General features: G+C 41.3%; 1 protein-coding gene across 1 annotated transcript in view; it reads right to left on the bottom strand.

Moving 5' to 3' along the window:
- SNTG1 (syntrophin gamma 1) overlaps nucleotides 1-13,471 on the bottom strand; it is a 1,226,946-nt gene that overhangs the window by 205,053 nt on the left and 1,008,422 nt on the right. Inside the window, exon 12 of the mRNA XM_073679284.1 lies at nucleotides 6,491-6,621. Within this exon, the coding sequence (XP_073535385.1) occupies nucleotides 6,491-6,621 (131 nt within the window). The remainder of the gene's footprint in view (nucleotides 1-6,490; nucleotides 6,622-13,471) is intronic.

The following is a 13,471-nucleotide window of genomic DNA, read 5'->3' as shown; positions in this document are numbered from 1 at the left end:
GGGTGGGGTCAACAGACATTCGGGGCAGGATTCGCAGTACTTTTGGACCTCCGCGTAAATCTCCGGCCAAAAGAACCGCTGCAAGATGCACTCTTGCGTCTTTTTAACCCCTAAGTGTCCACCCAGCAGGTGTGTATGTGCCAACTCCAGAACCGCCTGACGGTACGACTGAGGTACCACTAACTGTTCCATGACCTCGTCCCTGATTTTGTCTACCCTATAGAGCCACTCATCATTGACTACCATGCGTGGAAATACAGTATCTGCACTGGGCTGTTGAGCTATGCCATTTACCTCTAGCACCCTTTCCCGCGCCCGAGTGGGATCCTGTAGCTGAGCTGTCCCAAATATGCCCTGGGACACTTCCAGCTCGGGGATCGATGGGGTCTCCTCGTCTTCTCCTGCCAGCACCTCTAGGGGAAACCTATCGGGGTCACACTGTCCCTAGGTTGGACACCCCTATAGCAGGTACCCCTCACTCGAGTTGGTCGGGTACAGCGCCTGTAATACATTTTACTTGGGGAGAGTGGATTTTGTTTTTCCACAGAGTCCAGAACAGGGGCAAGTCTCTTCCAAACACAGTCCCATAGGGAAGAGTTTTTACCACCCCCACCACATGTTTTATGTCTCCACATGGCGTGGACAAAACTACCTCCGCGGTTGGGTACTCTTGGGGGTCCCCATGGATACACACAACCCCGACTGTCCGTCCACTGGGGCTGTCTCCTGCCACCAGCAACCCATGTACCAAAGTCACTAGTCTCCTCGAATTTAGGAGGGCCTCCGTGGGTTACCTATTAACCAGTACCTGGCACAGTTGGGGTTCACTGTCCGGGGGGTGACACTCGCAGTGCAGACAGTCTGGGCGTATATTGAGACCCGGCGGATAAACCCGCAGTCCATGGGTTCCATAGTCAGGGGGCAGTTAGCAACCACATGTCCCGGCCCCTGACACCACAAGCACCTAATGGTGGAGGTATTGTTAGGTCTTATGACTGTTTGGGAGGGAACCGGTCTCCTGCCACTCTCATTCTGGGGTATCCCTTCAGCATGGGTACGGTGCTGACTGTCCTCAGCAGAGGGACGCGACCCCTATCCCGGTTCCTTAGTTGGCAGGGATCGGCGTGACAGCCGCGAGGGGGCAGAGTCCTGGATAAAGTCCTGAGTGGCCGAGTAGAGCTCGATCAGGCTGACCACCTGGTTGAGTGTGCCGGGGTCCCCTGGCCCCACCTAACATTGGATAGCGGCTGGCAGAGTTCTCACCAGCCGATCAACCACCACCCTCTCCACTATCTGGGCTGGAGAAAAAGTTTCAGGATGGAGCCACCTCTTTACCAGCTCAAGGAGGTAATAAGCCTGTGACCGGTCGGGTCGGGTCTCCACATAGGCCCATGAAAATACACGCTGAGCCCTCACGTATGTATTGACCCCCAGTCAAGCAAGGATCTCACCTTTGAGCCTCTGTTAGTCCTGGACGCCCACCCGACTGAGATCAAAGTAGGCCTTTTGGGCATCGCCGACCAGAAATGGAGCCACCACTTCTGCCCACTGGCCGGCCGGTAGGTTTTCCCGCTCTGCTGTGCGCTCATAAATGGTCAGGAAGGCCTCTACGTCGTCCTCTGTTCCCATCTTCCTCAATGCTGAGGGAACCTTGTCCCGGGCCTCTCGACGTTCCGGGGCTGGTGCCGTCGGCGTCTCCCACAGGGCTGTGAGTTGCTGCACGATCAGCTCATTGGTGTGCTGCTGCTGCTTTAGCTGCTCCTGTTGCTGCTTGAACTGCTCCTGTTGCTGCCACTGCGTGAGGACCAATTGCCTTAACAATTCCTCCATTTTGTCCACAGGGTAAGGCGGTAAGGTGGCCGGGCGGATTGTGGTCATGCAGCTGTCGGTGGGGTATGCCTCAGTCACTATGCACGCATTCTCCACCAAGCAGTAACTGAGGCAGTGACCCAAGCAAGTCCAACATAAACAGCTTTATTCAGCAACTCATGGGTAAACAGAGTAAACAGAAAAGTCCTCCAGTTCGCAGCCGGGTTAACACAAGTCCTTAAACAATGATTGACGTGGGCAATGGCTGCGCTGGGCCGCTCAGAGCCTGACAGGTGCAGAGCCTTCACAGGCGTGGGTTCAGCCACACTCAATCCTACTGAGCTTTCCTGCTATGCTCCTAGCAGGTTCAAACATAGAACAACACTAATCCTTAGTGCAGGGTTTTTAAAGGACCTGTGGCAAGAGTTGGAGGGAGGAGGCCGCCCCACTGCATTCCTGTAGCCTCCCTCAAGAAATGAAGACCCTGCTGGGTTTTATTTTATCTGCCTTAGCCAGTTAGCCTGACCAGGTCAATGCTTACCTTCATTCCTTCATTGCAACCGCAGGTGAGTTTGTGACTGCAATGCACTCCAATGGATTTAATAGGTCTCTGTACACATTCTGGGGGATATATAACGTCCCTCGTATACGATCCCGGTCACTGCCTCTTATGCATATTACAGTAAAAATATCATAATGGACTGGCAGAGTGTGGTCCATCAGCAATGGCAGTGGTAGAAAGGTAAAACAACAGTCAATGGACAGTCAGGCAGGCGGACAGATGGTATGGCCAATTTAATCATTGGCATCAGCTGGGCATAAAAGTCAGCACTGATTAATGCCTGATTCATTTTGATAAATGTTAAGTTTTCCATGCTTGTGGCAAATAACCTGCTCTACTCTTGTGTGACAAATCCAAGGCTGCACTGAACATTCTCTCTGACATGTCACTGAAGGCAGAGTATGACAGTATTCCCATAGCAGACTGGGCCCGTTCTTGCCACTGGTCCAAATTGCTGACCCAGAAATCCATAGGATTAGCGCTCAAGTTATATACATGAGAAAAGACAGTCTAGGTACCACTCAATCTGTCTGATTAGCGAATGTGTCTGTGTTTGCTGAACTCATTAAGTTGTCAAATTGGTAGAAGAAACATCTCGTGCATCACTTCAAATGTACTATAGTTGTTGCTCCTGCTGACTTAGTTTATTGTGGTAGCCCTTACACTCGCACAGGCAGATGAACATTTTGTTTCCACATATCACAGAGGAGTCTGCTGGTCAGTCCTGCAGCTGGAAGGCATTTGCTTCTGAAAAGCTTAGCACAGCAGGTAACTTAGCTTATAATGGAAGGAAGTCTATTTGAACTCCTTTTCGGAAGATGGAAAAGAATTCCCCCATTTTGCTTTTTTATTGAGCATCTAAAAATGTTTCTGTCCAATAGTCATCACTTTATTTCATGCAAACTATATGCCTCTCCTCCCACAAGCTTTGCAGTATACAGCTTGTATGCCCACCAGCATGACCATTGTTTCATTGTCGTAACCCCACTGCAATGTTTGGTTGTCATGGCCAGTGTTGTAGTCATCATCATTTTTTTGTATGCCTCCTCCACTGCCTGCTACAATTATATGTCCATTTCAACATCCACCTGCTGGTAAGAGAGCAAGTGCATCACCAGCAACTTGACAATATTCAAGTTTAGTTGGTAAACACCCAATCAGAGATGTATATTTGCTGTTTTGACGAGGAAGGAGGAGGAGGTACACTCAGGGAACAGAACATAGAAGAGGAGGATAACAATTATGATGATGGTGATGATCACTGAACAGGTACTACCTAAGGGTGTGACATGTCAAGAAAGATGAGCATGTTGAGAAAGGGGAGGATTTTGCTAAATATGTCGCTTCATGTGCAGATGGAGATCCATAGTTCTTAATGTTTAATAGTCAGGATGTCCATGGGTTATTTTCCTTTTGTAAAGTCTGTAGAGTGCCAAAGAATCATCTGAGAGCAACATGAAAAATATCTCTGATACACGTGAAGTCTGCAAGTACGATTTATCACAATTGCAACCGGACCTTTCAGGTGCTATAGAGCCTCCTCCACTAACAGCAAAAAACATTAATTGCTCTAAAGATGAAAGTAGAAAAAGCTTATTTGGTCCCAAAGGATGTTTTTGGTGTATGTCGTCTGCAATGTGTATCACCAATGTCAGCAACCACCTCCTCTGTTGAGCTCAACACCTTGTCATGCCTGTCTAGCTCCTAAACATACCTGTGTTTGTGAGATGGCTAGCCCCATGCCTGACCCACATCCCAAGAATTTTCCTGGCTCAGAGTGCTCAATATCCCCACGACCTCAGCTCGCAGAGCCCACAAAACAAATTGGCATTAGAATCTCTGTCCATCTACTCCAGCGCCATGTCTTCTGGGAACAAAGGCTGACGGGTCATATCTACCAAATTTCAACAATAGAAGTTGTTTGCATCAGTATTAGTATTTTCCTTAGCACTTATGGAACTGTGGGTTAGGAATCTTTGGGGCAAAATATAAACAGATGTCATTGACAGATTGTATATTCCGCTATGTTTAACATTAAATATTATTGCGATGCAGAAGGTGGAATGCGTATAACACTGATGGTGCCACTGTCAGAAGCTATAACATCCTGCTATAAGATGAAGTACAGGGCATAAACTCCATTACATCCTGCACTTCCTTCCTCCTTCTGTGCAAGCCAGAGGCAAAGGAAACCGTATGTGACGTGTGTTTGGTACTACTATTGCCAAGACAGTTGGTGCCAGCACTATCAGTGACAGAGCTCCTGCTAGCGACATTAACATTCTTATCTGATTTATTCGATTTTTTTCTATCGCTCTGCCACATTCGTCCCACATGCCATGTTTGAATTTCTAATATATTTTTTACCCAAGTATAAAGTTTACTTTGTTTATAAGCTTTGTTAACAAACTTAATTTTTGGTTTAAAATTCCATCCATGGCAAACAAAGCTTAACCCTAAATAAAGAGGTCACTACGATTGTTAAATGCAATTAGCCAAACAGATTATTGATGTTTTTTATTGTATTTATTTTAAATAATGATTCCCCCTTCAAACAAAATGAAAAGTAATGCTGCAAGGCATTATGGGGAAGCTCAGGCTGCGACGCCTGATACCACTAGCCCGCTCAATGAGTGTGCAGCATGTTAGAAATGGCAGCAAGTATTTTTTTTGTTGTTAATGCTCGTGAATCGAAGAGTGTTAAAATGTAGTTGAACTGTGGATTTCAGGTAATTCGACTAGAATTCAATACTCTATGGATTGATCCACTCATATCAACTCGATACTGAAAAAATTGAGAGAATTTTGCTTGCACTTTTTCAACATTTGCACATTTATATTTTTTTGGATTTTTATATCTTTAAAAGTAAGCTTTTCCAGTTTTCTGGGGAGAGTTGTGCACCCATTTAGACAGTGTCACCATTTTTCTCTTTTATATATATTATATATATATATATATATATATATATATATATATATATATATATATATATGAATATATAATGATTTCTTGGGTAGAATTCAGCAAAGTTGGCAAACTGAAATTTCACAATCTCAACTCATCTCTAGTCTATAGTGTTCAAGTGTATCTCTGACACCTTTCATTTTATTTTTTATTATTATTTATTTATATAGCGCCATTGATTCCATGGTGCTGTACATAAGAAGGGGTTACATTCAAAATATTGATATCAATTACAATAAACAAACTAATACTGATAGACTGATACAGGGGGAAGAGGACCCTGCCCTTGCGGGCTTACATTCTACAGGATGGGGAGAGAGACAGTAAGTTGGGGAGTTGCAACAGCTCTGGTGGTGGTGATGTGGCAGCATGGTCATTGCAGGTAGTAAGCTTTCTTGAAGAGATAGGTTTTCAGGTTCCGTCTGAAGGATCCGAATGTGGCAGATAGTCGGACGTGTTGAGGCACAGAATTCCAGAGGATAGAGGATATTTAGGAGAAGTCTTGGAGGCGGTTGGGTTTGGAACAAATAAGTGTGGAGTAGAGAAGAGAGAAGAACGTCTTGGGAGGACCAGAGATTACGTGAGGGAATATATCGGGAGATTTGTTCAAGAGTATTTATTGGATGTTCCACTGAAAGTTTTATTAAAGAGTTAAGAGAATTTGCAGTGATCTTTTGGTGATTCCAACCTGTCAAACATGCACTCAGTAGAGCACTTATGAACACGGAATAATTCCTATATTCCTTCTGATCAACAAATTCAGTAAGGTCTCAACCATTGTTGAAAGTATTACTCTTGAAAGATAATGACATTGTATAAAGAATAATATACTGATTATAGTTATCTCTAACTATAACTGAGAAGAATACATCAGTCAGCAGATTTAAATAATATGTGTAGCTCATTTAATAAATATGCTCATACTTTGGGGTTAGGACAAAATCTAAGTCGATATGACTTTTTTTTCTTTTATGTTTCATTGTCCTAAAGCTCATCAATAAAAATCACAGTCCAAATCATCCCTTGACAGTTTTGAAATGAGTTTTGCTCTTGTAAACTATAAACATTTGTACACATAATTATATTCTTAAGACATAATCATAATTTCATATCTCAGGATACAGAATAAAGTTGGAGAGCAACGTATTTTTTACCTGCATAAATCTGTTCCTGTAATATGTTGTGATAGTCTTGAATGCAGCAGTGGGATTAGTCGGAGATCACACCACCGTTTTTCCCATCGGAGGCCAGGTGATGCCGGCCATGAAGAACAAGATAAAGTATCCTGTAAGAAAATGTAAAAGGGCAATAAATCTGTTTAACTTGTTGGGACATTCTTTCTTTCATTATAGAGAAACTATATATTATAACCACATGCATTGTTACAAAAACACTCTATGCATATTGCATTGTAATATATATAGACCTTAAAGAAAAAGTAATGAAGTCCCTACAAGTCTTTATAATGGACCAGCTGAACTTCATATACCACCTTAGGACTTTGCCCTATGACTAAGGGTTTCAGACAGAAACGCATCAGAATGAACATGTTTTTAATCATGTATTATGGATGTTCTAATTTTTAATCCGGATGGAATAAAGATTTGAATTTTATTTTATTTTCTTTTGTGATGCAGATCCTTTTTTCCCTATGCATCTACCACCAGTGGTCAACTGGTTACTGGATCCACGAATACCTAATGACAGCAGAAAAAGTTGGTCAAATTTATTCAAGGGGAATTAAATTCTACTCAAATTTTTAAAAAAAATCATTCATCCATATTCTCTAAAATGTGAATTGTTTTGTAATTTTCTGCATGTGAATTCAGTAAAATGAATTTCAGTCTAAAGGACCTTCTTCAGACAGATTGCATATGGTTCACTGCATGTGACAGCGTTGTGGGGAATAGGGGTTCAATGCCCATAGGATTTGCGCTCATCCCATCATATCTAAAAAAAAATATGTGTATATGTATTTTTTCTGCATGTAATAAAACTGAGTGGGAATTGCAGCTTAATTTTACTGCTTTGATCTCCATGCTTGTGATGCAGCACATGCTCACCACTAAAGGGAACGAAATGAGGACAGATTTGTATGAATGATTGAACTTTTAAATCCCCTATATATATGTACAAATTTGCTCCTAGTAGGAGGCAATAAATAGCTTTGCCAGTAGTACTAATTACTTGAGAGTCTCAAATGTGGTTCATGCACTCAAGCAGAATTGTCTGTAAAAAAAGAACTGCAGAGGAAGCTGTGGAATCAGAGATCTGCACAATACTGAACCCGATGATAGGATTCAGGATTTAAATAAAATTTATATCAATGAATACATATAGTTTCCAAAAAGAAAGCAGATGTCTTAGAATTTGCACAGGTCTGAGTAGTAAAATTTGTGGAATTATGATAAAGTCTTACTAAAATATTCATGCTGGCAGAGTTTTAGTGCCTTGACTTAATTTGTGAAGAATAAAGCAGAATCCTAAAGCTTAAAAATTCGGTAATCTTTAAACGCTGCTGTAGTTTAAGAACAGCTGCTGTTTAACAACTTGTCTACCTTCAGCAATAATTATAAGTCCTATAGGGGCAACATATTTTCTAAAACATTTAACAAATCTGAAATATTCATATGCATAAATTTGAATAACTTAAGCTGCAATTTCACATATAATTATAAAATTCATGCATCACATGTCCAACGTTTCATTACCAGATATTTTTGAGAAATATTAGCTATTTTTTCACTACTGTTACATTAGACCAACAAACCCTTTCCCATTTAAATTACCTGCCTATGTGTGAAGAACCCCTAGAATCTCCATTAAGCTTGTTCACTAAAAAAATATTTTATAAGTCTCTGTATCATGTATTGTGAGATCATCTAAGCTGTAAGGAGGGTGCAGCACAAAGAACAAGAGCTGGGGACATAAAGATAACATCAGATAGAGGTATTAAATCGGGTGTTCCGACTTTTTGATGCGTCTTATTTCAATTCTTTAAATCTAAAGAGCAGAGTAAAAGAAGACTTCACTCATGAATTTCTCGGCAGCTGTAGAAATATATTAAAAAACTAGAGATCAATTAATCAATTCAATGCAATTCAAATTCATGTTGAATTTCTGGGTTTTCACTAGTTTCGGCAAATTTTAACAGTTTGCAATTGACTTTTTGTAAATTGCAAAAATTCCTGCCGCCATGTTACATAATGGAGAAGACTGCATCAGCCATAGAGGGCTCACATAACATTTGATGCACTGGGCAGGCTTCGTCATGATACCTTATAACTACATCACATGTCACAGCACAGTTAATCATGAGGTACTATCATAGCATGTATAAAAACAGAGGCCTTGAATGTAGCAGCTTTTTGTATGTGCATCTGGATAGTAAGCAGTAAGTCATAAAACAATGGACAAATATTACATGGAGTGTATGACAGGACTGCAGTGAAGAATAATTACCATTTGTCTACCCATTTATATGTATGTAGAGGTTACTTTGACATTAGTATAGCTGGGTTAGTGTTAAAGAGCTTGAAAAGGATTGAAGACAAACCTTAGAAATCTTAGAGATTTATACATGCTTGTTCAAGGTAATTCAAGGTTTCACAATACTTGCAATTCAACGGGAGTAACATTTTTGGGATAAATTCAGCAAAACTGGCGAATTCAAATTTCAAAAAAATAATTCATCTCTTAAATTATTAAATATTAAACTATTAATAATTAAATTAAATTATTAATATTAAACTAAAAACTTTAGGCAAATTTACTATTCAAAATGAGCCAGAATTTTCGTATATATGCTGTGAGTCACTTTTAATAGTGTTGTAGACATTTTTTGTACCTTACTCGACTAGGGGTCATGGCTCTTCAGAAAAGTGTGTATGGCTTTATATACGCCACACTGGTCCAAAATCTTAGGGCAAAAAACTTGTCTATTATGCCAAAAAAAAGTGGCATAATGTTAGACAATAGTAGTGCTTCTCCATCTGTGAGGCTGCCCCGACCAGTAAGTTTCCAGCTAGTTGTTGGAGGGGCACAGCATGGGAGGCAGTTTTCATAAAAGTGATCATATTCACAATTATCCCTTCTATGGCTCCAGAAATCTCTAGTTTAACAAAATAATTAATTCATTGTGTTTGTATTTTACTGTTATATTGGGTAGAGGAGATAAAAATTATAGAAAATCAAGGGAAATTTTTATTTTAGCATAAGTCCCCACTACAAATGGTGAGGTTACGACATCTTCTTGGTCTGACTGTTGAGGCTGTTTGGTCTATCATGTGATTACTACAAATGTTTTGAAAGCTCTATACAAAAATGTTTAAGAAAGTAACAAATGTATCTGGTATTCAGTAGGTTCTTGAAAGCAGTTGTTACACTGTAGTTCAATATAATTTAGTATTATTATAGAATCATACAAAGAAGCTGACATTAAGTTTGCTTCAATGGCCTTCATGATTCTCATTTATAAAATATCATAAGAGTATACTAATAAAATTTGTCTGTGCTGCGATTCCACTGTAATTTTTTTTAAAATCACTATAAAACCACTGCATACAATCACTAGCAAATAGATATAAGTTTATTCCCATTTCCGAGTGTGGTTCTACCATTACTCCTTAGCAGCACGCCTGCTGTTTTGGGATTATATGTACAGTTCTTTCCTTCACTCCCTACATGCAATGACTCGCTCGCTCATTTCATTCTCACCTGGACTATTGCACCTCTCTACTAATGGGTCTTAGTCTTACTACACTCTTCCCTCTTCAATCCACCCTTAATCTAGCAGACAGGATCATATTCCTTTCCAACCGCTACACCGGTGCCTCTACCCTGTGCCAAACAGTCATTGCACTGGTTGACCCTTTGCTACAGAGACCAATATAAACTTATTTTCACTCACAAAGCTCTCCACAGGTCTGCACCACCCTACATCTTCTTCCTCATCTTTGTGTATCACCCTACCCTTGCTCTCCATTCTGTTAATGCCTTAAGACTAGAGAGAGCAAACATGTTCAGAAAACGTTTCGTTTTTTAAAATTCGGCGCAAACATTGCACATTCGTATCCGTGTTCGGACACCCCAGCGTTTTACTGAAAATCTGCCCAATTCTGCAAAAGTGTGAGAAATGATCGTGTTTCCACTACAGTATTTATTTGGACTTTGGCTAGGGTAGTGGTGATGTATGATGAGTGAGGGGAACATGTTTGATGAGGGGTGGGGGTGGGAGAGTTCAGAGTAGCATTGGGCAATTAATCATATATTTATTTATTTTTCTTAACTTAATGTGTGCAGATTCTGGCAAACCAATCAGGGCGCAGGAACCATTCACAACGTCCAGACACAAGAGCTTATGTCATTGGCTGCTGAAGTCACATGCTCCTCTCCATATAAACAGCGGACATGTTGTTTTAGCGCCATTTTGTCAGTGTAACAGCGCAGAGAGGCTACTCCTGACGTTACTTCTGTGCTACATACAGCAGGCCACATATCAGCTTGTAAATTTTTGGTGGTGAAATTCAGCTGTATCCAGAGCTCGTCAACAGTAAAAAAATCTAATTTCTTCTGTTATTAATGTGATACAGCAGGCCACAGCTCAGCTTGTAATTTTTTGCCAGTGAAATTTAGCTGTATCCAGAGCTTGTCCACAGTAAAAAAATCTATTTTTTTCTGTTACTATTGTGATACATCAGGTCACATCTCAGCTTGTAATTTTTTGGCAGTGAAACTCAGCTGTATCCAGAGCTCGTCCACAGTAAAAAAAAAATCTAATTTCTTCTGTTACTAACGTGATATAGCAGGTCACATCTCAGCTTGTATTTTTTTTCGGTGAAATTCAGCTGGATCCAGAGCTCCTCCACAGTAAAAAAAATAAAATAAATTCTGTTACTACCGTATTGTATACAGCAGGTCACACCTCAGGTTGTAATATTTGGGTGCATATATTCTGCTGTATACAGGCCTGATCCACAGTAAAAATCAAATTTCTTCTGTTACTATCATGATACATACAGCATGCCACATTTTAGCTTGTAATTTTTTGGTGCATATATTCTGCTGCATATAGGCCTCGTCCACAGTAAAAAATATCTATTTTTTTCTGTTACTAACGTGATACAGCAGGCCACATCTCAGTTTGTAATTTTTTGGCGGTGAAATTCAGCTTTATCTAGGGCTCCCCAGTAAAAAAATCTATTTTTTTGTTGCTAATAGCATGCTCCAACTACACTATCTGAGCAACATGAGTGGGAAAAAGTGAGGTCGCGGTGAAAGGGTGAATAGGCTGGGTGTTCAAGGTATACATGGGGTAGGTGGTAATGTTAGTGAAAGCTCTACCAAACAAACATTGTCACGTACTATCCAAAGACAGCTGACAACTTCTATTACTGGATGGGCAACTCCACTCCTTTTCTTTATCAGCTGTAAATGAGGGCCAGAAAGAGCATGTGCTCCAGTGGATATCAAGCACTGCATCAAGTGGCCTCTCCTCCTCTTCTCCCACCTCAACATCACACACAGTACAGTCCTCAAAGGTGGCACCCTAATTACCCTTTTTTTCCCCATGTCACAACTCTTCAATTGCCCAACTGACTGTAGGAAACCACAGATGGGCGAGTCTGCAGAGCTGTTCACACATTCTATGCCAATGGCATCAGAGGTCTGCACCAAAGGTTCGCAGACTCAAGAGGAGGAAAGCATCTGCACAGATGCCCAACATTATTTTTATGTTGAATCAAGGGTGGGACGAAGTAGGGTCACAGCAGAATCCTGACCCTTGTCACCAGATGTTAACCCCATGGGGGGAGTTGATCCTGATGAGACTCAGATACCTGAGACGCACGCAGACTGTACTGTGCAATCAGGGCAGGAAGAAGAGGAGGGTGACTTTCAGGGTGAGGAATGGGAGAACAGAGAGGATGATGATGAGGTTGTAGATCCCACTTGGTGTGACCCAGAGGCACGCAGATGAGTAGCTCATCTGAAGAAGTGGAGGAGGAGGAAGGCAAGGAGGTTTGCATTGAAGCCTACCGCAGAGGCACGGAGTGATGCAACCATGCCGAGCACTGCATCCTCAGCCGCAACTGCGGCTCTGGCCAGCAGTGGTCATGGGTATGCAGTTTGCAGGGGCAATAAGGGTTGTCTACTGTGACAGAACAGCTTCTTATATTAATTAGCCAGACATTTAGATTTGTTAGGCCAAGATAAATACACTATTGTGTTTCTGTTGACTTGTGAATGTATGGGTATTTCTGTGGCTGGTGAAGAAGGACAGACCAGTATTTGTATAACCCTGATTGTTGTCTTCTCTGTTTGTTACTATGCTAATTGCATATTTTACTAAAGACAGCTATGTGTTGATTTAAAGAGCCCCTGTAAAAATTATAATGTATACCACAGGAGTCTTTTTGCGTGGAACAAAGATACAACAGAACACAAAGTCCATAAACACTCAGGGGTAAATTCAATTAGCAGAGCAGTTTGTAAAGCACTGTTCACCCTAGTGGATGCTAGAAAACAAGGAAGTCTTTATAAAGTCCAAACAATATATATTATATAATCCAGGGAGGCCTGGGTAGGAAGTCCCAGATAATGCAGCACAGTCTCGTGCTCTAAATGTAATCAGCAAAGCAATCTGTAAAGCACAATTCACACTAGAGGATGCTAGAAAACAAGGAAGTCCTTATAAAGTCCATGCAAGGAAGTCCATACAATATTTAGATAATCCAGGGAGGCCTGGGTAGGAAGTCCCTGATAGTGCAGCACAGTCCCATGCTCTGCAGCTATCTAAAGCAGGTGAGTCAGAGCAGAAACCAGCTTACTTATTAGCAGAATGCAGGTGAAGACTGAGGCTCAGAGGTAACAGCAGGAGCAGACAGGAGAAGGAGGAATACTGGTAACAACTGAATGCAGCAGAGTCTCTGAGAGCAGGTAACAGAAGTTCCAAACAAGTCTGCAGGGCAGAGCAGGAAACTAGGAAACCACCTGGAGCAGATCACAGGCAGAATACTCTAGAACTGATTAGAGGCTGGGGTGGAGTTATAAAGCAGGAAGACAAGGGGCACATGAGACAAAAGACACCATCTTGAAAGAGGGCAAAAAGGGCCAAAATGTAATTAAAAATGTTTGCA

The sequence above is a fragment of the Phyllobates terribilis genome, unplaced genomic scaffold (genome assembly GCF_046119375.1).
Source record: "Phyllobates terribilis strain yellow unplaced genomic scaffold, ASM4611937v1 Scaffold_4__5_contigs__length_816908805, whole genome shotgun sequence".
Lineage (NCBI taxonomy): Eukaryota > Metazoa > Chordata > Amphibia > Anura > Dendrobatidae > Phyllobates > Phyllobates terribilis.
The sequence above is the reverse complement of the archived record's forward strand: the minus strand, read 5'-3'. Positions and strand labels throughout refer to the sequence as shown.